At 39.6% G+C, this 25,632-nt stretch overlaps 1 protein-coding gene across 4 annotated transcripts in view; it reads right to left on the bottom strand.

The window, feature by feature from the left end:
* The window catches only part of MTMR10 (myotubularin related protein 10), a 40,733-nt gene that overhangs the window by 11,326 nt on the left and 3,775 nt on the right, over nt 1-25,632 (bottom strand). For 3 of the 4 annotated variants that reach the window (XM_063347152.1, XM_063347153.1, XM_063347155.1), the window contains exons 3-7: nt 13,948-14,084; nt 13,034-13,106; nt 11,975-12,117; nt 2,831-2,921; nt 215-389 (exon numbers count right to left, since the gene is read on the bottom strand). In XM_063347152.1, the coding sequence (XP_063203222.1) occupies nt 215-389; nt 2,831-2,921; nt 11,975-12,117; nt 13,034-13,106; nt 13,948-14,084 (619 nt within the window). Of the gene's footprint in view, nt 1-214; nt 390-2,830; nt 2,922-11,974; nt 12,118-13,033; nt 13,107-13,947; nt 14,085-21,915; nt 21,935-25,632 lie in introns of those variants that run through there. The other variant, XM_063347156.1, reaches the window with a different exon arrangement.

The raw sequence follows: 25,632 nt of genomic DNA, 5'->3' as shown, positions 1-25,632 counted from the left end.
ACGTACAAAAGCATGAAAGCAACAGATGCCAAAATATGACATTTCCTTTAATGACACCAGCTGCAGGATCTTTCAGCCGAGGGCCTCTCTAGAGAGCGGCACACGTAAGAGGTGAAGCACACAGTGAGGCAGGACGGAGGCTTTGGTAGAGGAGACAGGAGAAGACAGTATAATTGCCTTGTTTTCTTCTACTTGCGTTATAAGAGAAACTTACCAAGTAGATATCATATAACCTTCATTGACTGAACAAACTCTCCACTCTGATGCACCTGTCCTTTTGATTTCTCTATCCCAATCAGAGTAAGTTTCAAACAAAGGTGTCTGCTGGCCACTGGCACTGCCGATGCCACCGCCACCTCCTCCTGGGTCTATTCCATTCACCTTCTTCGCTAGGAAAAAAAAATTCATCAATGCGCATTTAAAAAAAAAAAATAGAAAAAAATCAAACTCTTCACCTTCCTAATTACGAGAACGAGTCACTAGCGTCAGGACTAACGTTACCTATTTTTGTATTACAACAGATCAGGGATTTAATGACAGCTTGGCAATACGTGAAGAAGTAAATGTATTTTTTCCTGCAATTTCAACAAAGAAGCAACATACAATTGGTATGTTGTGCTGCTTGGTAGAAAGCAAGACATACTAACACTCAGGAACAAATGTTATCTTCAGTCACAGGATTTCTCTCTTGAACATGCCAAAGCTAGCAACGTTTTAAAAACATGAACCCTTTACAGGCTACCCTTTAATTAGGTACCTTAATTAGGCAAAATAAAAATTATGTAATTTCAACAGCTTTTCCTTAGAAATGACTGCTGTATTAGCAGCAAATAAAATAAATTGAAGGCCAGGTTAAAATATACATATATACTTTTTAAAATATATATATATAAAAATATATATATATATTTATATCCACACAAAAAGATGGCCTACCCTTTTGTGGCTAGGGACCAAGAAGATCATACATTCTGTCAGTAATAGAGAAGGATGTGGTCATTCTTTAGGTGCCAGGGAGGCAGTCAGCTGTGTCAAAGGAGACCACAATTCGCTTCCTGACACTTAGAAGTAGATTTTTACATGAAAGTGAAGTAAATTGAGACTCAGCCCTACTACCTTCCCCACGAAAGCTCCTCGCTTTAGCAAGAGCCTGTGAAGGTGTAAGTGCCTGCCCAAACAAAGCAGAATACAGCGATATGGCTCTGCTGGCACCTCCGTGACTGCCTGGTTTCTGCTTTCTGTATCTATCAACTTCATTCTTGCACTAGTATTCGGACTACTTATGTTTTTCAGAAGAAAACTGGACTAAAATCAGAATGAAGTAGCTGTTCAGATAGCATACAGAGAAATAGAATTACCAAAAAAAAGTTATAATTTTACTGTTCAATGGCAGGATACGTAATTATCAAATATAGCCTGGGAAAAAATGATGCACATGTACACTAGAGCAATGCAGGCTCTTTCTGTTCCTCGGGAAGCAAAAAGACAGTGTTTCAACTCTTCCTTTGCTGGGACAAGCAGGGGTAGAGAGTCATAAAACACGGTGCTGGAATTGTAAGAGCAGAGGCAGAGATCTACGCTACAGACAGCAGGGTTCACAACCACAACAAACCCAGCCCAACCCAGCAGATTTCAAACTCTTTTCTCCAGCAACTGCAGCGCAGCAGAACAACTGTCTTCTGCCATTCTGCTCTGCTGTTCCAGAGGAACAACATTTTTTACCCACCTTATGTCATTCTTCCACTAGGCATTTTTCCATACAGCAAATAAGTATTTTAAGGACAGAGCAAAGGACATTCTGTGACAGACTAACATTTTGTTCACACTCTGCTTTAACATTTTATCTGCAAATTGGCTTCCTCCCTAATACTTTATAATGCTACAGTACGTGGACCTTAATAATCACCCAGGTTTTATCTGGTAAGAAATTATGTATGTAATTATGTGTGCAACAGAATCACACGCACGCTTATTTTTGTGCATGCACAGGGCAGTCATGTAGGCACCTGCATGAAAAACATGCATTTTTGTGCAAATTTGAAGGCCTGAGCTCATAATTCCACAACATTCAAATTTTGTAACTGGCAGATGAGTGGTTTTTAATGCCAGCTGCTGAGTATTTCAGTACCACAGAACTACATCAATGGCACTTTCTCTATTTGGAGGCTTGTTACACTAGAACTGATGGCTTTCAGCTGTGTATTGGCTGGGGAACACTAAGCAGTGACCGCACAGCATTACACTAGAAATCAAGTTCCAAAGGCATCTTTTTCAGGCTTACCTAACTGACAAGGTTCAGTTGGAGATTGGCCTTGAGCAGAGAGGGTGTGCTCCAACTCAGCAGGGGTGGTGGAGGTTTTGAGTGGTAAGAACTGCCTAGTAAGCCTCTAGGAAAGAAGGTTTGGAGTCCCAAGTTGCACAAATCCTCCTGCAATACCACCAGAAGAGAAACTTATTCCCAAAAGAAGGGCAGGTGAACAAGCCTGCCTGATGGGAGATTAGCGAGGTACCTAGAGTACCGATATAGACATACAATAGGAGGATCGAAGCGTGAACTGAGAAATATGAGTATTCATGCTGACATAAGTGCTGACATAGGTAGTTTTGGTTTGTTTCAGACAGGAAAGACATTTCTTTTGATTTTGGTCGTTAATGTCTATCACAATGAATGACTTATAACTGAAAGTAAGAGGTTGGGTGCAGGACAAGCCAATTTTATTGCCCCTGGAGAAAGCCTCAAATGCTTTTTGCCATCGCTTCTAGACAAGAGTCATACTAAAATTACATATTATGGAATAGAAAAAAAAAATCTAACTACTGTCATACTTACCTGGATTATGATACATTTCCCCGACATACTCAAATGCAAAGAGAAGCTGGAGATCCGTTGGCTGAGAATAATGAGCTATTGCAAGGCACACCTAGGAAAAAAACATATATTACTGTTAACTTATAGACATAAAATTTATGACAGCCTGAAATACACAGAGAAAAAGTTAAAAATCAGTCTTCTGATGTTTTATTTCCATATTTTATTTGAGAGGAGTGAATTATACAGTTAAACGCATTTGCTGAGAGACCGTTACTGTAATCATAGCAGGGGAGTTCCTGACCATCTCAAGAGTGATTAACTGATTAAGGGCAGACTAAGGTTTTGCAAGAAATGTCAGACTGCAACAGACACCCCTAAACATGATTCTCCGTATCAACAGAGACAAGCACGGGCTTGGCGCTACTGAGTTGTGCCCGCCCACCTGCACATAGAAAGAAGTAAGGAGGAGAACAGAAAAAGGAGAGTATAACACACAGGTGGCGACCACAGTACAGCCAAATTTCATTTGTAATTGGTCTTTCGATATTATTTTTTTTAACTAAAGAGTACTTATCAACGCAGCAGAAGAACGTAAGAATGGCCATACTGAGTCGGTTCAAAAGGTCCAACCCAGCATGCTGCTCCTGACAGCGGCCAGCCATCGATGCTTGGGGAAGAGGGGAAAAACAGAGCAAGCACGTAATGAAAGTTTATCATTACGTTTTTGAACAGTTCACAGTTCAGGCACTTCCTGAACTAAAATCTGGTATCACTGTTCAACAGCATTTGACAGAAATTTCTTCTACAAAGTTGTCAGTTGGGCCAAGAGGATTTTGAAGTATGACTTCCCTTTACAAAAGCCCCGTTGGTTCTTCCCTAAAGTAGTATATTTAATGAAGGCTTTGTATCCAATTACATTTTTATTATCTTTTCCACTAATTCACCCCATATAGGCATCAGGCTTACCAGGCTGTGCTACTCAAAACTCAACCTTCAAAAATTTCTGCTCTTGGAAGGGAAAACAAGAGGTTGCTCTTTGAAGACTTCCAGGACCTACGTCAATCCTGCATCTCATTAAGCTGTATTCCAAAATTAGGAAGGGCATTGATGAATATAAATAGAAAGCAAATTGTTTGGTAATAAAGAACAGCTTTTCCCCCCAAGTTACTTGTTACAAGTAATTCATGGTGGGAGATGTTTTATTCATGTTAGTTGCTTGTAGTTTGTCAGCTGAACGGCAGGCCAAAAATTCTCCACCAATCTCCAATTTCAATAGAAAGTGAGTTTTTAGGGTAGGACCTTTTGCCAAGCGTGGAGGATCTACAGTTAATTAAACATGCCAGCAACCATCCCCCTCCCAGTCCCAGCTCATCTCGAGAACTGAAACATCGGCCAAACTTTCTGAGGGGAGCAAGATGTCAGCTTCGTTCAGTTCTGGCCTAACCCTTGTAGGTTCTGTCCCAGGTGACTGGATTTCATTCACAAAGAAACCCACCCCTAACTTCTCGATGCCTGCAGGTTTATGGCAAGTTCCAACACTGCCTCTGACAATCTGAGGCGTTAATCAGGTTTAACAAGGGTGAGTCACAAGCCCTGCCCTGGAAAGGGAAATTCAGTAGAGATTTATTTAAACTGAGAGAGAGACATCTCTTTAAATGTGGATATTCACTAGATGTGGACAATCATAAAAGATCTGACAAAATCGTTAATCCCTAGAAGAATCAAATTCAGGAAGAAGAAAACCTTTCAAGTAGAGATTGGCACTATTCTCCAAATGTCAGGACTTTATTTGGAGTCTTGAGCTTTCCCTTCTTCCCTCAGTATTTGCTTCTCCATTTTCCTAAAATGTACCTGCCTCATCTCTAAAGAAAATATTTAATGAAGAGGAGGCTATAGAATACAAAATTCTATTCTACATGCTCAGATACAGAAATTCCATGTGTCGAAGTTTTTAATTAGGGACACAGTATAAGTTCACATTATTACCACCTAAAATTTTTCCTCTCCCTTTTCTTCCTTCCCTCCAGCTCTCCATGACTTTTTGTATTCGGTAACATGTTGACACAATTTATTCACTGTTTAGCAGTTTTGGATGTTATTTTTGAAAAAAATTCTGCTCATCCACGAAATTGTTTTCTGTTAGTGAAGGAAAGTTTTCTTATTGTCATAGATGTAAAAGAAAGATTTGCACAACACAGAACTGAAGGAATAAAAGCGTCACTGGGAAACAGTCTAGCATGACTTCTCAAATGAACATTTATAAGCTGATTTCCAGGATTTGGTAAAACTTTTAAGTCACTACCATGAAGTAACTGGAAGCCATGCACATTTTATTAAATCTTGTGATTTAAGTGTACAAATCAAAGCTGAAGAAGCCAGCTACTCCATAATACTTGGCTTCTTCTAACAGACTACTTTTGCCTATGAAAGAAAATGAAAACAAATGAAACAAAATGGAAATCTGTGTGCATACACATTTGGACTTCCATTTCTCTACGCAACTTTTCACTACAGTAACTGATAATAACAGAGCTACTCCTCGTCTTCATTTACAGAGTGGGGGATGAAAAGCCTATGCTGATCTGCTCTTGAGGCTTAAGGATGATCTGCAAGACATTAAAAAATTCCATTGTGCCGCCAAGTAACACAATAGAAATACAGTAAAACCTATTTTTAAAAGCGGCAGCTGAAATCTCTGTCATTTACTTGCCACATTTAAGAAAGAAAGTATGTGTGTGCTGTGTTAAAGAGGGGTAAGACTGTGTGGGAGAGATGATGAGCGTTGAGATCTGGTTCCCAAAAATATGAGACCACAGTTGTGCTTCTAAACCCAGCAGCAGAAAAATGCTCCCAGGTGTTCCGCGGTATAGACATAACTCCCACTACCAGGTACTGCATGGGTGAAACAGCCACCTGTGGGTTACAATACAGGTACAGGACCTCTATTTCAGTTATTAAAAAAAAATAAAATATATATATATATCTTGCTACTGCCTTCATTTTCCCATGCTAGACAAATTCTACTCATATACACACTAAAAAAGTATTAAAGACATACTAATTTTCAGTTTATTCCTCACAAAATCCATATAGTAGGTTTATTGTCTGAAAGTTCCAAAAGACAAGCACATTCCACAGATCTCAGCAGATTACCATCATAAGTAGAAAGCTCTTAAATTGGAAGACAAACATGTTTTACAGGAAATGTTCTCATATCAAACTGAAAAATGTTTGGTATTTTTGCCAATTTACAATTGTGTAAAGCTGAAGATATTTCGGCTCAGTCAAATAACAAGAGAATAGGCTGCTTGTTGGAAAGTTCATTTATTAAAAGCAGTAAACACAATGGCTGTAATTATTTCGGAGTACAAAGGCCACTTCCCTATGTCGGTGTCCCCTGTTCAACCCCTGCCTGAGAAAAATAAATGCTACTTTCAGGGCAAGCCCTCCTCTTCCTCAACAGGAATTTTACCAAGGACGAGAGCTTCCAAATATTGCTAATGCTCTTGGAAAAGATCGTTTTGAACAGCCATATTTAAGAGGTGCTAAGGTAGCATAGCCCTGCACTTCACCCGTGTCCCTAAGCCAGGCTACCTGCCTTAGGAACTCACTGGAAGGGCACCATTCCCTTGCTACTGCCATTCCCGTTCGGAGCAGACACCTGTAGCAGGAAGTCAGGCAACCAGGACCAGATCGGGTCCCACGGACAGAATCTGTTCATCTCCCTAGGCAGGAATTCTTCTTGGGAAAATAATCTTTCAGGTAACAAGACTGTCAGCCCTAACCACCGTGCACGTCCTCCTCGCTGCTGAGCTGTGAATTGTCTGATTGAGGACTGCTTTTTTTTCCTTCTATAAAGATTCCAACACCAGCTATACACAATAGTTAATTTGGTTTGAGTACAAGCAACCTGCACGAGAGGAAAACAGTACAAGGATTTCAGAAGCTGAAATAACTTTTTACATATCTTGTTTGTACAAGAATGCGTCTGAATTCTAAGTACAGGTTTCCTTAGCCTTAAGAGAACTACTACAATACATTGCTACTTTTTAGAACACCTTTAGATAAGCTTACTTCTGAAAAGTTTTCTTCGCGCCCTCCAATCCCGTTCCAAAGACCATAAAGATAATACTGTCTTCTCATGCATTCTCACTGTCTTGAGATACTACCAATTTTGTTATCTGTATAAACAATTAAAACAAGGCAATACAGAAGTTTGAAAAAGAAGAAAAAAAAAAAATCATTACAAAGGGTCAGGACCATTTGTCCAAAACTCTGAGCTTCATATTATTCTTCATAACAATTAGGAAAAAATTGTTCCGCTCCATCCCAAGGGCTATGACGTGTGAGAAGGCTCGTTTTGATTGCACAGGAAACAAGATTTGAGATAAATAATTTCCCTTCTGTTTTGATTAAGCATGTGTTCTGAAACTGCTCTCACACTCATTTAAAAAAGCTTCCTGAAGGAAAAGAACTGAGGGAGATCCAGAAGAGAAAGGGACTGAGAAAAAGGAGATATATTTAGGAAACAGGAGATTATAGGGTGTGTGCCACTCTGGTGCACTGCCAAGATCCATGTGTGGTGAGGTGACACGCTATCCACCAGCTAAAATCCTAAGATCTAAAGCCTTACCTTCTCATACATTTTAATTTCTTAGTCTAATGTCAAGTACTGTAGTGGCTAGAAGTTTTTCAGTTTGACTGTTGTGATTTTAGGAACAAAATTATTCCTTTTCCTTTAAGGAATGTGAAATGCTTCTTCTTTCACGCTGCCTAACTTCAGCCTTCCCCAGATTGCTTACCCTCGCTTCCCCGTTCTCCGCTTCCTCATCCTCTGCTTCCTCCCACACCCATCTGGCTTTCCTTCCTTTGGAGACTCTATAGCTTTATTTTAGAGACAAAACAGAATTAAACTGCTAAATAGTGATGAGTACGAGTTTCCATTCCCTCCATTATCCTTAACTCTTGTCTTCCAAATATCCATTAATAAAAACGAGGAAGGAAATGTTTACTTGACTGATTAATGTTGAGACAGTATGTTAGCACGTATTAGCTGCAACTAATGGTGATGGTATTTTTCTAATAGAACGGATTTTTAAGCTTCTTCATAATAATTTATCCCAAAATAAACGAATTCACCTCAAAATTCAATGTGTTCTTCCAGTTTGTTTCTGCTTAAAGGCAGAGAAAGACACCACTGAAAGCTCTACCATCACCCGTGCATCATACCTCTATGTAATCACATCGGACAGACTGTCCACGTCTGAAGCCTGACAGCTCTCAAACATGGAGCCTTCTTTTCTCACTTTTTAAAAGAGACTCAGAATACACAGAATCACAGAATGGCAGGGGTTGGAAGGGACCTCTGGAGATCATCTAGTCCAACCCCCCTGCCAGATCAGGGTCACCCAGAGCAGGTGGCACAGGAACGCGTCCAGGCGGGTTTGGAATGTCTCCAGAGTTGGAGACTCCACCACCTCTCTGGGCAGCCTGTCCCAGTGCTCTGCCACCCACAAAGGAAAGAAGTTCCTCCTCATGTTCAGATGGAATGTACCGTGTTCAAGTTTGTGCCCATTACCTCTTGTCCTGTCACTGAAAAGAGCCCGGCCCCGTCCTCCTGACACCCACCCTTTAAGTATTTGTAAGCGTTGATAAGATCCCCCCTCAGTTGTCTTTTTTCCAGACTGAAAAGATCCAAATCCCTCTTCATAAGAGAGATGTTCCAGTCGCCTAATCAATGCCCTCTGTTCTAGTGAGATGGCGTCATTAGCGGGGGTTATTCCCCCTTCTGCCCTGGGCAGCAAATACAGACACCTCCTTAGGGACAGATTACACTCTCCTTGCCAACACCGATTTATGTAACTGAACGCTGTTGAGTACTTCCATTGCGTTCAAGGCACTATGCATGAAACTGCATAAAGTTAGCATCTGTTCTCTTGTAACTATTCCATATGTTTAAAGCTCATTTTTAAATAGTAATTATCAAGTGTATTGTTTTTATTTCTGTAACTATTGCTTTAAACAGAGCATTTGCTAGCACCTGGCAGCAAGTTGGAGACATTTACACTCCCATGGTTCGACGTATATATTTTAGTAGGTAGGTACTTCATTTTGACCTACCAGCGCTTTATTCATAGGATGATACTCCTCTGTATTACCGGGATGACATTTAGTTAGAAATCTCCCTGGTCTGATTTCTATAGCTGACTGTACTTCTGAAAAGTTTGTCAAAGGAAGCTATTTATGATTTATAAAGCACGCAGGTCTCTTGCTTTACAGAACTGAGATTGCAATGCTAACCGTGACATCACCTTCCCCTCTGCTTATTTTAAAAACAAGTGAAAAAAACCTTATCCAAAAAAACTTCAGTCATAAATACTTCACACATGATTTTTATTATAGCCTGTACAATTCACTGATTCCATTCAGGAATTCTGAGTTCTGCAGTTTTTTAGCACTAAGCACCCGAGAAAACCTTCATAAATCACATAAGCACAATTTATCCAGTTCATTTTTCACGCAGGAGGTCTTCATATCTAGCTCCAAAATGAGCATAAGCAAATTTGTGAAGAAAAAAATTAAAGCTGACAATTATTTTGATTTTTCTCAAAGTGGTGACTGGAGGTTAGGTCCCCAGGTACAAAGGAAAGCAGACAAGCCGGAGGTAGTCCAGCGATGGGCTACCCAAGATGACTACGGTCCTGAAATAAATCTTCTGAAGAAACTGGGCTCATTTACTGTGCAGTAACGAGACTGCAGGAAGCCACTACTAGGAAGGTAGTTACAGACTCAGTCTTGCCTGGTGACACAATGGGCAGCAGACAGAAACTCTTCTGGGGACATTCAAGCTGCGTGTCAGGAAGAACATGCAGCACTGGAACAGGTTACCCACAGAGGGAGAAGGCTCCTCCATCCTCGGTGGTTTTCAAGACACAACTGAACAAATCCCCAGCTAACCTGACCTAATCCTGGCAGCTCTATAGAGAAAGGAGGACTAGGTGATCGACAGGCCCCCCCGGTCAGTTCTCTGCTACAACATGCTGTCGGTCAGCAGGCGACGGAGCACACCTAGCCCGAGAGAAGAGCAGGAATTCCCTCTCATCAGAGCTCAGTCATACTTTAAGTCTCGGCCCTCCCTGCAAAAGTTATGCACACGAAATTATTTCCAGACAGACACAAAAGAGCTGGAAGTAAATATGTATTGAAGTGGCTCTTCAGAACTATAAGGAGGCCAGACCACCTTTCTTTGTTTTTAAAGATCAGGACAACCTTGCTAATATGTACTACTTGAAGGGCAGGAACAGAAACCAGATAAAAACTTTTCAAGAGTGTGGTGCTAGCATGCCATTTAAATGCCAGAAAGAACAAAATAACCCCATCCCATATGCTGTGTAAGACCATTCTAGTTGTGTTCACCAGCATCCCAAAATAATTTAAGCAAAATCCTGCCAGAAGAAACCTGATCTAAGGACCGCATGGTTTTAGACATTTATATTTTAATGCTAACAGAATAACGTTATTATGGAAACACTAGATTAGGTTACAGAATCTTATCTCCCTTCAGGAAAAGTGTGGTCCTGTGAAATACCCCCACAAAGCTGCAGTAACCTGCTTGATGCATCAAAACTGCAATAGTAGCCACACAAGTTTTCTTCCACTCCTCTGATGAAGCATATGGTATTTGGAAATGGCGACTGTTACACTTTTGGTGACCACCAGTACTATCTTTATAACCACACAGATTCAGATCCTTCTGGATCTCTAGAACTAGCTGTTCTTTCTATCAAAAGAAATCACGTTAGACCATGTAATTACAAATGTATAAAGCAAGCGCCCTCATAAAAAGGTTTCACTTTTTGCTCTTGCGTGAATAAATGCAGCACAAAAAACGTTAATGAGTTGCTGAGTTTACGCTTTCTTCCTCCCTCCTCCAGGCTGATCGCTCTCCTTAGCTGTGACAGCCAATTAGAAACAGTTGCTATAAAGATACTGCAGTAGTCAGGCTGCTCCAGGGAGAATTCGGAGAAGCTGAGAAAGGGAATTGACTGCTGAAAGATTGCCAAACGTGAAAGGTTACAAACAGCAAAGGCAGCAGGCAGGGAGGAGCCTAGGGAAGTAGCAAGGAAAGAACAGCCTGCTTCGATGCTGGGCTTCTGCCCAGGGATCAATTTGAGAGGGTAAAAGGCGAAGAAGAGATGAACTGGTTCATCAGGTACTCAGTTGATAGCTGCACACAGACGTATGTCTGGGCAGATGGTTCTTAGGACTTACAGGGTTAAGCCCAAACGTTATCCTACTGAGAAGGGGAATTCTTAAGCCCTGTGAGCAAACTGGGTCATTCTTACGAAAGGGTTGCTGTGCCAGGCCTGGCCAGGCAGGGGTGCGGGGAGGTCAGGGGAGCTCTAACTCAAACAACCCATCCCACCTAACCAGGAGGAAGCTGGCGAGCTAACCTTGTCATGGCAACTAACCGTCTCTGATTAGCAGAAACTCACCTGGACCTTACCACGTTAAATGACACTGTATGATTTTGCTGAGGTTTAAGACAAGTGGTAAAGCTGGGGAAGGAATGAAATTTCTAGGAATGTACAGACAGAAGTAATTCCTCTTGTTCATGAGGCAAGCAAGTCTTTTCTAAGAAAACGTTGAGAAAGAGCAGATAGATTTATATAGATTAGAGAAACTGGTCATCCCAAGACCTCACTGGGTGACTTGCTGTGTGAAGCAAACACAAAGTGCATATATATAAGACAGTTCACTCTACCAATGGGTAAATTAAGCTTATGACCTTCAGAAAATGTAACCAAGTTTCCAACATTTTCCATAAAAATGTAAACATCTGCTGCACAGCTGCAATGCAGTATTCCAATTCCAGTCTTTAAAAGAATTTGTTTACTGAATCAGTAATTTTTAAAAGAACAACAGATACGGGGAGAAATGCAGGTTTATCTTATATGAAAAGGAACACTTAATAGATCATGTTAAATCTTTTACCTAACAATTTAGACTCTAAAAATCTAGATATTCTCCTGTAACAGAATGTGATTAATTTGCAATTCTTCCCCCCTACTTGCCTATCAAAACATAAACCAAAGTGTTCTTATTAGCACCGCTGTTGCTACGTATAATGACTACAAGGCAAGATTTCATAAGATTTGGTACCTTTTTTGCACTTTCGGGACCCGCTTCATCAAAACGAAATCTGACAATACGGAAGTCTTTGCAATAAATTATTAATTCAGTTGGATTAAATTTAAGTTTTTGGTTGGGACCAAGGACCTTCTGCTTCCTCTTGGTGTCATTCACTGTAAAGAAAAGATGAAGTTATTGGACTGTGTTTTGTAACTATACAACACAAGACTGGCTCAAACAGATACAGTAATGCTGCTACCAGCACTCTTTGCATTTAATAGTGTGTTTCAACTGTTCAATTGATGTAGAAAATGTATAGATGCTCCTGCTGATTGATGACCTTTCAAACAAGTGGCTGAATTTCTGCTTCCTGTATGTCCACATTACTTTTGTCCATCAACTTTACAAGCAAGGAATTAACACGCAGTATTCCCAAGAGCAATTTTTGCTCCCCGTTAATTGTGTATGCTGCAATGCCCTTCTGATGCATAGTAACGGCACATATGCTGATGTTTTCGGTTTTTTGTTGGTTTTTTTTGTTTGTTTGTTTGTTTGTTTTTTGTTACTTGGATGTATAAAAAAAAGTGCTGGAGTTAAGACTAAGATTAACTCCTTATTTCTTGTATAAAACTCAAGAACGTAAGTATTGTAAATTGCCAGCTGGTCCAGACCTGCATAGACAGGCTGTGTCTCTTCACCTTTTGAAACAGAGAACGTTAAATTTTAAAAAGTTAGAATGAGATGCCACAGAGATTTAATTTGTGGTAACTGGGAAAATAGGGGCACATAGCTTTTGAGTGATTAATTGACATAGCTGCCTGGTTGCAGGGATCTTCTGGGTTAAACTTAAGTACTTCCAGTGAACTCAAGTGTTTTAGGACACCTGCATGTGTCCTGCCACGCACCTCAAGCTTTATTCAACTTTTAGGGCTTTTATCCTAATTTTAAATAAATCACATTTTCAAATCAGCGAAGATGAATGACATAAAACTTTAAGCGTCAACAACTCTGCACAACCTAACAAGCAGTTAACAGCTTTGAACTGAGTAAGTTTAAAGCCTTCATCATGCTTAACTATTTTTGACATACCTGTGACAATCTGCTCAATGCATGTTAGTGGGACATCATGTTCACCAAGGAGGAGGTTTTTATAATGGAATTTCTGAAACACATGAACTCACAGCCATTAATTGCAGTTCTGCAGTTCACAACCAGATATGCAGCACAACTTTGAAGAAACTATGATAAAAATCAGGCATGCCTAGACTTTTCTGACACGTAGCACCCTTGCCTATTTGCAGGCAATCAGAGGCTGTGGAAACAGCTCTCTTGTGAATGCACACCAAACAGTTTGTTTGGTACGCAGGGGAGTATGCAAAATAACCCCACTACTTGCACTGAATTTACTAGCTTCAAAAATTGCTGGCAGAAATTCAATACATTCAGAAGTGTAAAAAAAAAAAGATATATATCCACACAATATAAAAAAATCTCCAACGATTACTGTAATGACAAAAAGAAAAAAAAAAATTAATTCCGTTTCAGAAATAAGTTTTGACAACTACTTCATGTCAAAAACTAATTTTTTTTGAAGTTGTCCTCCATCAGTTATGCCAATAAAACTTGGATGCATTAAACACTTTGCTGATCTGACGCTTGTCTAGTCAAAGGAACATTTGCAATTACCTTCTTCAAGGAGGAACTTGTTTTTATATAATTCCTGCTTTGCCTTTTGTAAAACCACTTCTCAAGGAAGCCTCCATAAACAGAGGCAGAGCTGGCTGTACTTCCACACCAAACTTGCTCTGTTCTGATACTCTCAATGAAGGGATGGAATGGCAACACATTCAGAACAGGACAGCGGAACCTCATCATTCAGCCTGCTTTGTTTTAGAAGGTAGCATATTGATACCAGATCTGAGACAGATTCACTGTATTCTAATCAAGTCCGTTTTACCTATGGCATTTGTTGTCATGATGTAGTGATGTGAGTGGCAACAAACCTGTAGTGGCATCGGGTCATCCGTAATAAAGGAAATCTTGAAGTTAGTGCAAACCAATTTGCCCCACAGGTCATATTGACTTGTGTCTGTTGCGATGCATTTTCTTACAAAATTTACTTCATTTACCACAATTTCACCTAAAACAGAAAAAGGGAGGGGGGAAAGAGAAGCCTTTATAAATCTTGTAGGTACAACAATTTTAAGTCTGTAGTACCAAGAAATCCCTAGCTCTTTACCTGTTTCAAGTTATACACCTCTTCTGGGTAAACCTGGAGTTTAATGAACACCACTCCAGGGAAAAAAAAGAAAACTATTGTTCCAAAACAGACAATATTGTGCAGCAGTTAAAAGCCAAAAACAAACCCAAAAAACAACAACAAAAACCCAACAAAACCCACACCACTTTCCTTATACCCAGAGATCAAAAGCTGCAATTCTTCACTATTAAAAATTCATTGGTTTGGACAACACTGACCTTTAAACAGAGGCATACATTAATCTACTTCACCTAGCATTTATTTTAAAAACTGAAATTAGCTGGCAATTGTTAAATACTTTAGCGAGTTTTACAAACTTCATTAATTTAGAGACTGAGGACCATTTGAAAAGAAAAAGTAAATTACTACACATAATGTTACTTTTTAGTTCCACAACAGAGGCTTGTGAAAACTAAATAGTAATTTCATTTTTACTTCAGGAAATGAACTTGGTAATTTATTTTACTCCTGTATAGGGCTTTTGCTTCTGACATCAGATCAACCACTTCCTTATGCCGCTGCCTACCACAAATAGTGCAGGAGTCGAAGTGCGTTCAAGAAAAGTGTAGTTTTATAATAGCTGCAGGTTTTTGTTGAAAAAAAGACTGAGGACTAAAGATTGCTAAAGCCTAATTTACTCATAATAGGTTGGACATATTTAGTCCCAGTTGCCCAAAATGTTATCTCAAATGTCCTATGCTTCACAAGAAACCAGTCAGTTTGTTGGGTGTCTCTAATGGCAGTAATGAGTTATCCGTATGCCCAGCGAGTATGGATATAGCTTTGATTAAACCTCACACCTGTCTCCTGATCTAGGGAAGGTGTTTTCCTCAGGTAGTTATCACTGCACCCAAGCAACCATACACTCAAAGAACTGCCTTGAGCATTCCAAACGCTTGAGTGGAAATGCACCTTTTGCTGGCCCTGAGACCCAGCCTCTGCACGTGCTCCTCCTCCCCCGCGGTCCCGCTCAGCTGCCCCGCGGCTCTCCTGCCCTGGTGCGACACGGCATCGGCCCGCCAGTCACCAAGAGCAGCATCAGAGTCACGGCTTTGAGTTCAATTGTGATTAACAGCTACAAAAATTCCTTGGACTGGCAGAATTATGTTGAGTATTCTGTGACCGTCTGAAGATGTAAGGGGACAAATTTAATTGACCTGCGGTTATCACATACATGCATAATCTATGCCACAAGTGGCAAGAGTTGTGAAAATGCTCTACAGACAGATGTGCTGGAGCTTTAAAGTCTTTTCTCAAGCATTTTGAAAAAAAAATAATCTGATTCCGATAGCTTCAGTACAAATAGTTAAAGTTCAACCAAGTTCACAGCAACTGAAAACAATGTCTTGTACTGGGGTACATGAGAATGACAAGCCCTACTTCCGTTGAACACTGTAATGAAAACGTTTCACTTACTTTTAGCGGAGTCTAGCCTGAAACTGCTTAATGCCCAGCATTTTTTCCAATAAGCTATTTACTTATCTGCAAAAGCCCAAACTGTATATTAAAGCAACTCCTTCTCACAGTTGGTGTTAATCTTCAACTATTCAATGTCAAGTTCTCAGTCACATTCTGCCTGCGAAGCCTCCCCTCTCCACAAAGTCAGTTCTTCTAAACCTAAATTGTTTTTATTCTTCCCTCTCTCAGTGCCTCCAGTGGATCACTGCATTCCTAATAAAAAGATATGGAGAGCCAAACTTCGTAGGTACTTTTTTGCCCCCATATAACATGCTCTTATCAGTTATCAAATGTAATATTTAAGTATCACACTGGAGACACTCTTGCTAAAAGCACAAATTATCATTACCAAACTCTTTCAGTACTTCATGTCCTTGATGCTACAAAACAGTAGAGAAATAGGAGATCCATTACTGCTCTCATGCAAACTTTAATTTGAATCTGCTACAGTTTAAGACATGCCTGCTGCATCATTCTCCTTACCAAAGCCAGTCCTTTTTACTTCCCTCCTCCATTCCTTGTAATTGTGTGGCAACACTACAAGATGTTAATACTAATCCTATTTTAGTGCAATTTCATTTATTCTCATTTCATCCAACACAAATACATTCTGGATTTTTTGGCCTACCTTCTCTTTTGCACTCATGTTTACAACCCTAACACAGAACTGTCAGTTTTGAACCTGAGCATTATAATACGCAAGAGTGCACACACACTGACTTCAACCGAACGGTTTAAACATTTACAGTGATGTGTGAGAAAGTTTGCAGGGAATCGATGCAGTTTTCAAAAGCACCTAGAAACTGAACTTTTTTTTAAAATGCAGGTTTGGAATTTTACACTGATCCAGCTTTTATCCTTCATTTGGACATCTACAATAAGCAATAAAAAAAAACGGTGCAAACCTTCCAAATGTAACTCAATTTTAGGAAAGTAGATAAACAGCGTCCGTAGTACGTGTTGGTCTCACACAATGACCCCTTCTTGTATTTGTAGTTGAGTAGGTGATTTTTCTATACAAGTGTCAACAACAGAGCTATTCAGAGACATTACACTGCACATTTTCACAATGTAGCTGCTGCTTTTTCCAGTAAACAGTCACAAGCTGTTCCAGACACGGAACAGCAGTCAACGCTTCCATGTGACTCCAACAGTCGAAGTATGATCTCAGGAGACAAGAGCAGTTTGTTTAAACTCTGACAGGAAACCAGAAGAAAAATTACAGGTTGCCACCCTTCTATATAAAGCCTAATCATGTTTAATAAAATTATTTCTACATTGGATACGTGAATCACAAAAATAACACAAGAGACTGAAGGATGTCTCTAGCTAATACACCTTCCGCTTAACACACGGCCTCAGAAACTGCTAAACCTCAGAAAAAAAAAACCTGCTAAACCTCCCAGAAGCACATGAAATTTGAGTGTTTCATGTTTTGGCTGTTAACAGAATTCACGGTACATACCTACGCCACCATAACGCGTAACCCACTACAACCCACATAACACTGAGAAAGCAGAGCACGCACGCGTGGGAGCTGGAGACAACAGAGGCGTGACTAAAAATGCTGAATTCCGCCACCAGCAGACGGAGCGATCAACAGGTATCCGAGCTGTGGGGCAGCGGCTCCCATCTTCTCCCCCAGCCTGAGTCACACAAAGCAAGTCTGGGCCTGGCTTCAGGGCAATGCCAAGGCCTTTCTGCAAACTCTGAAAGCACAATCCCTAATCAGTAGCATCCTAAAATAAAGGGTGTTGTGCACCACACAGGGGTTTTGGGGTTTTTTGATTGTTTATCTTACAAAGGTAGTAATGTGTAACACTATGAGGAACTCTGGATCCAATAACCCGCGTACATGCAGACCACACAAAATACCTAAAACATTTTCTTTGGGGATTTTTTGTGTATTCTGTGTCAGTTTTATCAGTCTTTGTTATCAATAACAGGGCAATCAGACAATAAGGAAATGTGATAGGTTTGAAAAAACTAAGAAAGAGCTGCGAGAATCAACACTGCATTAAAACTTGTAATTGGAAATTTCCGTATTTTCTCTAGAGACAAGAGTCTTGTTTTTTTATAGCAGTAGGAGATGCATAAATAATCCTCTTTCACCTATATACCCAGTTCTCATGTTTGCTATTTTAAGATTCTGTATTACCTTAGCTTACAATTAAGAAACGTGCCAACAAAGAAAGAGACCTCCAGTAATTTCCAGGTTTTCTGTTGCTCACTGAAGCAGTTGCCAAACCCTTCCATCCAAAAGAGTTTCTGGCAGTTTTGTTGCCTAAGAATACAGAAGGAATACAGCTGGAGAGCATATCTTAAAACCCGAGTTTTCAGGGAAGAAGGCTGATGGAATAGCATCTAGGACCACAACCTTACTAACATGCCAGGTGAAGCAGACTGAACAGCATTCAACACATCAAACCATACTGACCGAATGCAGAAAGGTTGCACAACGAAATAAAGCAACTGAGCAGTTTACAAGGTGATATATTGTGATACAAGGTGATATGATGCTGTATTGTATATATACACACCACACACCCCCAATACGTACACAGAGCGACCAAGCACGCGCGCACACGCATCTACACATGTTCAAACGCTAACACACAGTATTTCCAGCACATTGAGAACCTGATACTTGCTAGAGGCAATGAACAGCTGAAATCAGGCTCCATAAACAAATAACGCAAATCCTACAGGCTCAGGAAGCTTGCAGGTACACTGCATAATGCTAAAGGAACTTTTTCAAAGCTGTACGAGAAGTACAAGAATAGATGTATTAGTATAAGCTTTCTTTAATGAGCACTGAAGTTCTAAATCAAAATCTGAATATGTTTAGTGTATGTTCAAGGTCTAATAGACATAAGGACAATATAGGGTATTAAGTACTTTATGCAGCCATGTAATTCCTACCTAAATTCAGGAAAACCTAGCACTTAAATACACTTAGGAAACTAAACCCCTGTTCCTCATTTATAATGCTTATAGACAATTAAGACTACAGAAAATCATCTTGTTTATGCAAAACATAGTCTAAAAAGTTCACAGCAGAAAAGCTAAACTTATTTCAAGTAGCCATTTAAACATTAAAAATGCACATTAATGAGTTCACTTGTATTATGGAAGACGTAAGTTTAAAACTGCTCCAAAATGATTGGCAAATAATTAACTCCTGAAAATTTCCAAGTAAGAATTTCCAATAAAAACTTCATTAATAAGTAACTGAAATCTAGAACATCTTCACCCATTTAGCTGCCTTTTCTTAGCTGTTCTTTCGTAGAGAGAATACCAAAATTGTATGGGTTTATTAGTATGCGGCAAGCATTTAGATGTAAATGTCTCTAATCCACTCCTAAATGAATCTTCTGTTCAGTGTGCTCAGCCACTTCCAAACTAAGAAAAAAGTATTTGTAAACTCATGAAGTATTTTTCTTTTATCTCTTTTCTGATTTTCATGAGCTCTCACAATGTATTTAAGATATGTGAAGGCAAAGAAAGCTGCAGACTATTGTAGATATCACCCATCTTTTTATTTCCCCCAACCATTTTCCAATACTTTCACAATTAATTAAAAAAAAAAAACGATTACATTTCATTTTCTGTACATCTGCAGAGAGCCAAAAAAAAAAAAAAACCCACCAAAAAACCCCACCAAAGTAAAAATGTTGTTCCAAAAGAACAGCTCAATACTGTGATTATTTGGAATGAAAAACAATTTGGATATATGATATTTGCATTAATTTTTAATAGGAGAACTTGCGATTTCTTTCAAAACACAACTCTAACCATTGCTTGAAGAGCAGTGTGTTTTAAATGCACAGTACCGAAAGAGCTTGCTTTGCCAATCTGATTAGAAAAATTATCATCATATGAATATTGTACTGTTTCTCTAGTGTGCTAACAAACAGAAAAAGAGGAAGAGCGTGACAAGAGCTCAGCTAAATTTTAGAAAGACTCAATAAGGAAAAAAGTAGCAAAATCAAAGTAAAGACTCCTTGGTAAAAGTCTTCAAAGAACAACTATTCTTTTCCTATGCACAATAACAAGATTAAAACCAGTATTTGTCCAATAATGGTTAATCTCTGTGACCCTTGGAAAGGACCACAGGAAGGACCTGAACTAGGATGGGATGCTGCACAAAAACTTCCCCTACGCCCCAGAAACACAGTGAAGGACACAAGAACATAGAGCAGGCAACCCACAGGAGTTCCCATGGCAAGTCAGGAACATCCCCCAGGAGCAAGGCTCTCCTTAGCAACTAGATCCAAAACAAAGTACCACAGTAGATTAAAAAGCTGATCATGCTTACAGAGTCGCTTTAATCCAACAACTTGTATTACCCCTAAAATGAGAACAGTTCCATATTCAACATTCATTCCCACCTCAACCCTTGTGCTGGCACTGCCACTGCCACTGAAAGACTTTGTTAGTCCTGTCAGAGAACTGATCCAGTTGAAAGTAATTTTTCGGTTTTTCTTCTGTTTTTTTGATCAGTCCTGATTTCATCATAATTAGCTCTCTGATCTGCCTTGTTCTCTGGTTGCACAAAAAAGTGTCAGCACCAAGTAGCTAATAGAATACACACCTGTGATGAGAAAAATGGAATAGACAGCTCCTCTTGGCATCAGTATGTACTTTTAGGCCAAATTAAAATAAACATATCACCACCACCCCCCAAAAAAAAAAAAAAAGTTTTAACAATGATTTGGTCAGAGTTCTGTAACGTGAACAATAGACAAGCCAGTGAGGAGGGAGAGTGTTTTGGGTTTTGCATATTTTTAGTCTGGCTACATAAACTACAGATTCCCAAAGCCTGTCTTTGCCTAAACAATATAATCAGTAACAATTTGAGAGGATGGTGGTTTTCAGCCTGTTATTTTATAACTACGTCACCAATACAAGTTATAGATGCTGTTCTGAACTTGTAATATATTACCAGGTCTAGCATAAATTACTTGGGTTTGGCTTAATAAATAAATCAATACAGAAACACATGTTCCTTAGAAATTAGTTCGCTGAAGACTTATTTCACTAGAAGCAAATGTAACTGCCAGGAGACAAAAAAAAACCCCAAACAGTAGCTTGGTCAGCTGACAATTCAGAATCTACACTAACATTTTATCCCCTTTCTGGACTTTAAGGACTTGTGGCATTAAATATATGTGGGACAGAGTGGGCACAAACCAATTACTTTGGATCTGTTTTGCAGAATGCACATGTAGAAATGTTAAAATATTTAATTTTAAAGCATGTTCCTCCTTTAGAGAATGATTTCCGTGTTACCCTACAGCTAATCGTCTGCAAATAGGAAAATACTTTTGTAGATATTTACAAATACTTAATATATTAATAGTCAGAAACTTTAAGAAATGCACTCTATGTATTCACAACAAAGGTGGCAGAACAAAACTGACTCTAGCCAGTAAAATCCACTTGTAAGGCTGTGTCTGGAACTTAGATTCTACACGCAGACTGCCTTGATAGTACTTATATCATGCCAATCTTCAAAAAAAGCAAAACCAAAAGCAAAACAAGCAGTTAACTGAACCCAAAGCGTGCCTGAAAATTTACTTTGAGTCGAACAAACAAAAAAAGCTATAATAGAAAAGAGTATTTACTATATACTTACCGTAAGTGATGCTTCATTTATTCTAAATATAAGTCAAATGCTTGGTTCATTTTTAAACTTCTTGCAGCATGAAAGATTAGTTTGCAGAAAGCTGCTGTCTCAGATTTCAAATCTAGAATTTGAAACTCTCATAATTTATTTAAATAAAACTTTGGGTAATCTTCTTGATGTAGACCAAGAAAAAAAGAGAAAAGTCTACTTTAGCAAAGCTTTAGGGGATTGCATTACTTTACAAACTGCCATTCTGATTTTCTAATCTGGCCATTCTGAACTGTTGAAAATGATTTCATGCTCTTGTATGACACTCATTCCTGAAAATGAGCTGAAATTACAAAGCTATTTCACTTACTTGTCTAATATCACAGACTAACTTGAAAAACACACTTTTACAGTAACATTTCAATTTCAAATATGAAACTTAATGCAGGGAAAAACCCCTAACTTTGCAATATGTCATCTTAATCAGCTGCACAATGAGTAAGCGAGCCTTGGCTAGCACACCGCAACACTGGAAATGAGAATCAACAACCGAACATGCTTTGGAAACAAACAGAAACTGACTTCATACAAGTTCTATTCGGTTATTATCAGCATTGATAGGCTGTCGCGACTCACCATCAACACATGAACACCCTTAACAGATCAATCCATATCTACTTGAGTATCAACAGCTCATTCCAGAAATAGACACGGAAAAAGGCGCTGACAGTAACAGCATTACTACTTGTACCACGCAATTAAACAATCCCAGTTTCCCCTTTGAGGTGTTAAACCAAAATGATTCCTAATACACAAGAAAAGCGGACCTGACAAATCTCTGGGGTTACGCATTAACCTCACTAAATGCTGCCTATTTCTTACCCCTCCCCAGTCACAGCACTGGCATCCCGCACTCACCCTGCAGCACGCACTCTGCCCTCCAGCTCGGGGGCACCACAAACCCGTGGAAAAGCCAACCAGGAGGTGGAGGGGTTGAAAGCAGCCAGGAGTGAACATACCTGGGGTACTAGCGCGCAAGGGTGCCTCACCAAAAAGTTTCTTTCCTTCTGCTATCACGAGATGTGTTGCAGCTGCTCTGGAACACATGACTTAACGTACTAAGGATTTGCAGAAAGCAGGAAAACAGAAAAAGAGCTGGGAGAATCAGACACTTTGAGAAGATTAAAATTTTCCATGATACAGTCTTAAAAATCTCCCACAACTGAATTTCTACAGTCAGTTGCCTATCCAAGGGCACATGTATGCAAAAATGCAAACTAAAAAGCAGGTGGTAAAGCCAATTAGGTTGGCATTATTAGATAAAAGCTGAATACATCCAGTGGCAAAAATCTTGAACACAATATGTAATTCCACCTCAACAAGAGCACAGCACAACTGGAAAATGTTCAGAGGTAATCAGAAGGATGATAAAAAGTAAGGAAAGCTTCCTTCTTAGGGCCAACCAGGACAACTAAGCCAAAGGGAAGCAAAACAGAGCGGACATACGACACAAGTCTGAAAATCACCAAACACATGGAATGGGGGAATACAGCTTGATGTTTGCTGTGTCATACAAGAACTGGGATTTATCCAAACAAACTAGATGGTGGTAAGTTCAGAACAAACAAATAAAGGTAGTTTGTAACAGCATATAATTAAACTGCTGAACTACTCACCAGATGAGGCTGGGGGCGATACAAATTTACATGGTTATAGAAAGCAATTGGATAAATTCATGTAAGAAAAGTCCAGCAAGAGGAGTTAAATGGGATAGCACTGTTCCTATGACTCCTCGCTTAGATCTCCCCATGACGTAACTCTAAGGGGAAAGTCCCTGTGCCGCACGCTGAAGGAGCAGGGAGGGCAGGACGAGAGCTGGGAGTGCTGCCTGTCCGGTTCTTTCCTCTTCCTACGTGCCTGCAGGTGGCCACCATCAGCAAGAGGTGACATCGGGCCCAGTCTCGCCGTACTGAGGACCTGTTTATAGACCCACCATGGGTGTGACAGCACACCAATGATGACACTGAAGTTGACTTCTACGATCTGACCATGAAACATGCTGCAGACACAAGAGCCTATGAATAACTGCTTTGCAACGGCAGCTCACCACCAATATTCCCTTAACTTGCCTTAATGTGAACAAACCTTAAAGATAAAAAAAAATATTATTCTAATTCAGCTTACTTTATAATTTTACTGTATAAAGATTTAAAACCAAAACCAACTAAACCATTTCTGGCTGTTTTGTAAAAACCTACAGGTAACGACTACTAACTTAATCTACTACCAAATTAGTATGCTGGGCAACACTTTAAAAAAACAATTACTACAAGTGGGTATTAAGATTCAGGAGGAACAATCCTTTTCTCGCATTAATCAGATGTTCCATTAGTTAGATAATCTCCTGCAGAACATCCTGCCTAAGCAACAGTGAGGACTTTTTTGCCTCATCTTGCCTAACGCACAGCACAGCACCGCTTACAGCGCAGACACGGGACCGGTTCATTACCCACCCACGCAGCGCAGCCCTCTGCTCGCGGCTTTGCCATTCAAATCAGGAAAACATACATGGCGTCGTATTCCAGCTACCTCGTACAGGTTTTTTGAATGGTTAGGTTGATGTCTCAAAAATGCTACAGACGTTGCTGTGGAAATAGGCTACAATTGATTACCAGAACAAAACATACCTTCAAGTTTAACAACTTCAACTTCATTCTCCCCTAAAGTACAGAAGGTAATTTCCTACTAGCCAGGCAAGGCACTTCAACAGACTGACTGGCAGACTACCCGCCATTTCTCTGTTTTTCCTCTTTGACATACTTCTAAAACAAACTATGCAAACACACAAAGTGAAACTGTTACACAGGCCAACTCTTCAACTAACTCTGCAAAAACTCCCGATGAGAGAGCTACACTAGGAGAACAGAACTGCAGAAAGAAAAAGAAAACATTTCTGTAACTCCGTATTAAACCTATATCGTGTTTTGGAATGAAATTATACCAGATTCTATGAAATTATTTGTTTTTCCCCTACTGCGGTACCAGTGTTGCCAATTACAACCAAGGTTCTTACTTGCTTTAAACTACGTTTGTTGCTTTTCCTAATCCACCACCCTCCTCAGGGCACAGAGTTCCACGAGAATCCAGGCTTTTGTTCCAAACGCTGAAGAGATGAGTCTCTTCTCCTCTGGGCACCAGAGGGAACTTTAAAAACAAACTCTACAGGTTAAAAGTTGATTCCAATGTAAATTCCAATTTATTTTTCTTAAATAAAACCCTCCTCATTCTGTAACCTGACTCATATTATTCCCGTGTATGGAACTCCCTCTCCAAACCTCCACTGCACAGAAACACAAGTTAGACAGTAGGGTATTTAGCTACTTTACTTTATTTAGCTGCAATTTTTAGTAAGCTACTCCCTGAAAGTGACTATGTTTTGGGAATCAAAAGCTCAATACAATTATTTGTATTTTTTGAAGATTACTAAAGCCAGTAACTGCTTGTGCTAATATAATTTAATTCCAAAAGCACTCCTTAAAAACTCCACCAATTAAAGCAGCACAACAAACATTCAGCCGCTCAGGTTTAACTCTGTTCCTGAGAGCAAAAGCAATTTCACACAACTATTAAGGACAGGATATTAGGAATACCATACTCAATCTGTACTTGCAAGGGAGTGCAAGTCAGCCTTAATATAATTACATGAGTTGGAATTTGGCCAGAAACTTGGGTTATGACAAATCCAAAAGCCGGTCTATCCAACAGTACAATGCGTACTTGTTTATACACTTTTCTGCTGCACCATTTGATGACAGAAACAAAAGAAATGTGTTTGGACCGGTGCTTAACTTTAAACAGGAAGAGTTTCATTTAAGTAATTTAAAATAAGTCACTTCTAAAGCCCCCCCCACCCTCACACAGACTGATGCACACAAAAATGAAGAGATGTTGTCAGAGCTATTCTGTGGCTGTACAGAGCAGTGAATTTTATTATGAAATAGTTCAAAATAACACCTTAGAACGATACGGAGTGGAAATTTTAATTCTGTGGTGAGCCACACTCTTTCAGTCAGTTTCTATATAACCCGGGGCAACTTACTACAAACATCCCAAAAAGCCATCAAATCCTTATTTCAAAGACAGTGCAGAGAAGGGAAGTGATGCAAACATGGGATAAATATAAGCCGGTTGAGAAAAACAAACCCAGTCAGCACCATTTTAAGCGTACTTCGGAGTTTCACAAATAAAGAATGAACCACACTGCAGAAAAGTTCCTGCACAGAAGTTGTTTTCTATAACTGCTGGTGCACATGCCCCACAGTAAAGGCAAGATGTGTCACATTTTGAGAAAAG

This window comes from Chroicocephalus ridibundus, chromosome 9, assembly GCF_963924245.1.
Source record: "Chroicocephalus ridibundus chromosome 9, bChrRid1.1, whole genome shotgun sequence".
Taxonomy (NCBI): domain Eukaryota; kingdom Metazoa; phylum Chordata; class Aves; order Charadriiformes; family Laridae; genus Chroicocephalus; species Chroicocephalus ridibundus.
This window is presented reverse-complemented; position numbering and strand designations above follow the sequence as displayed.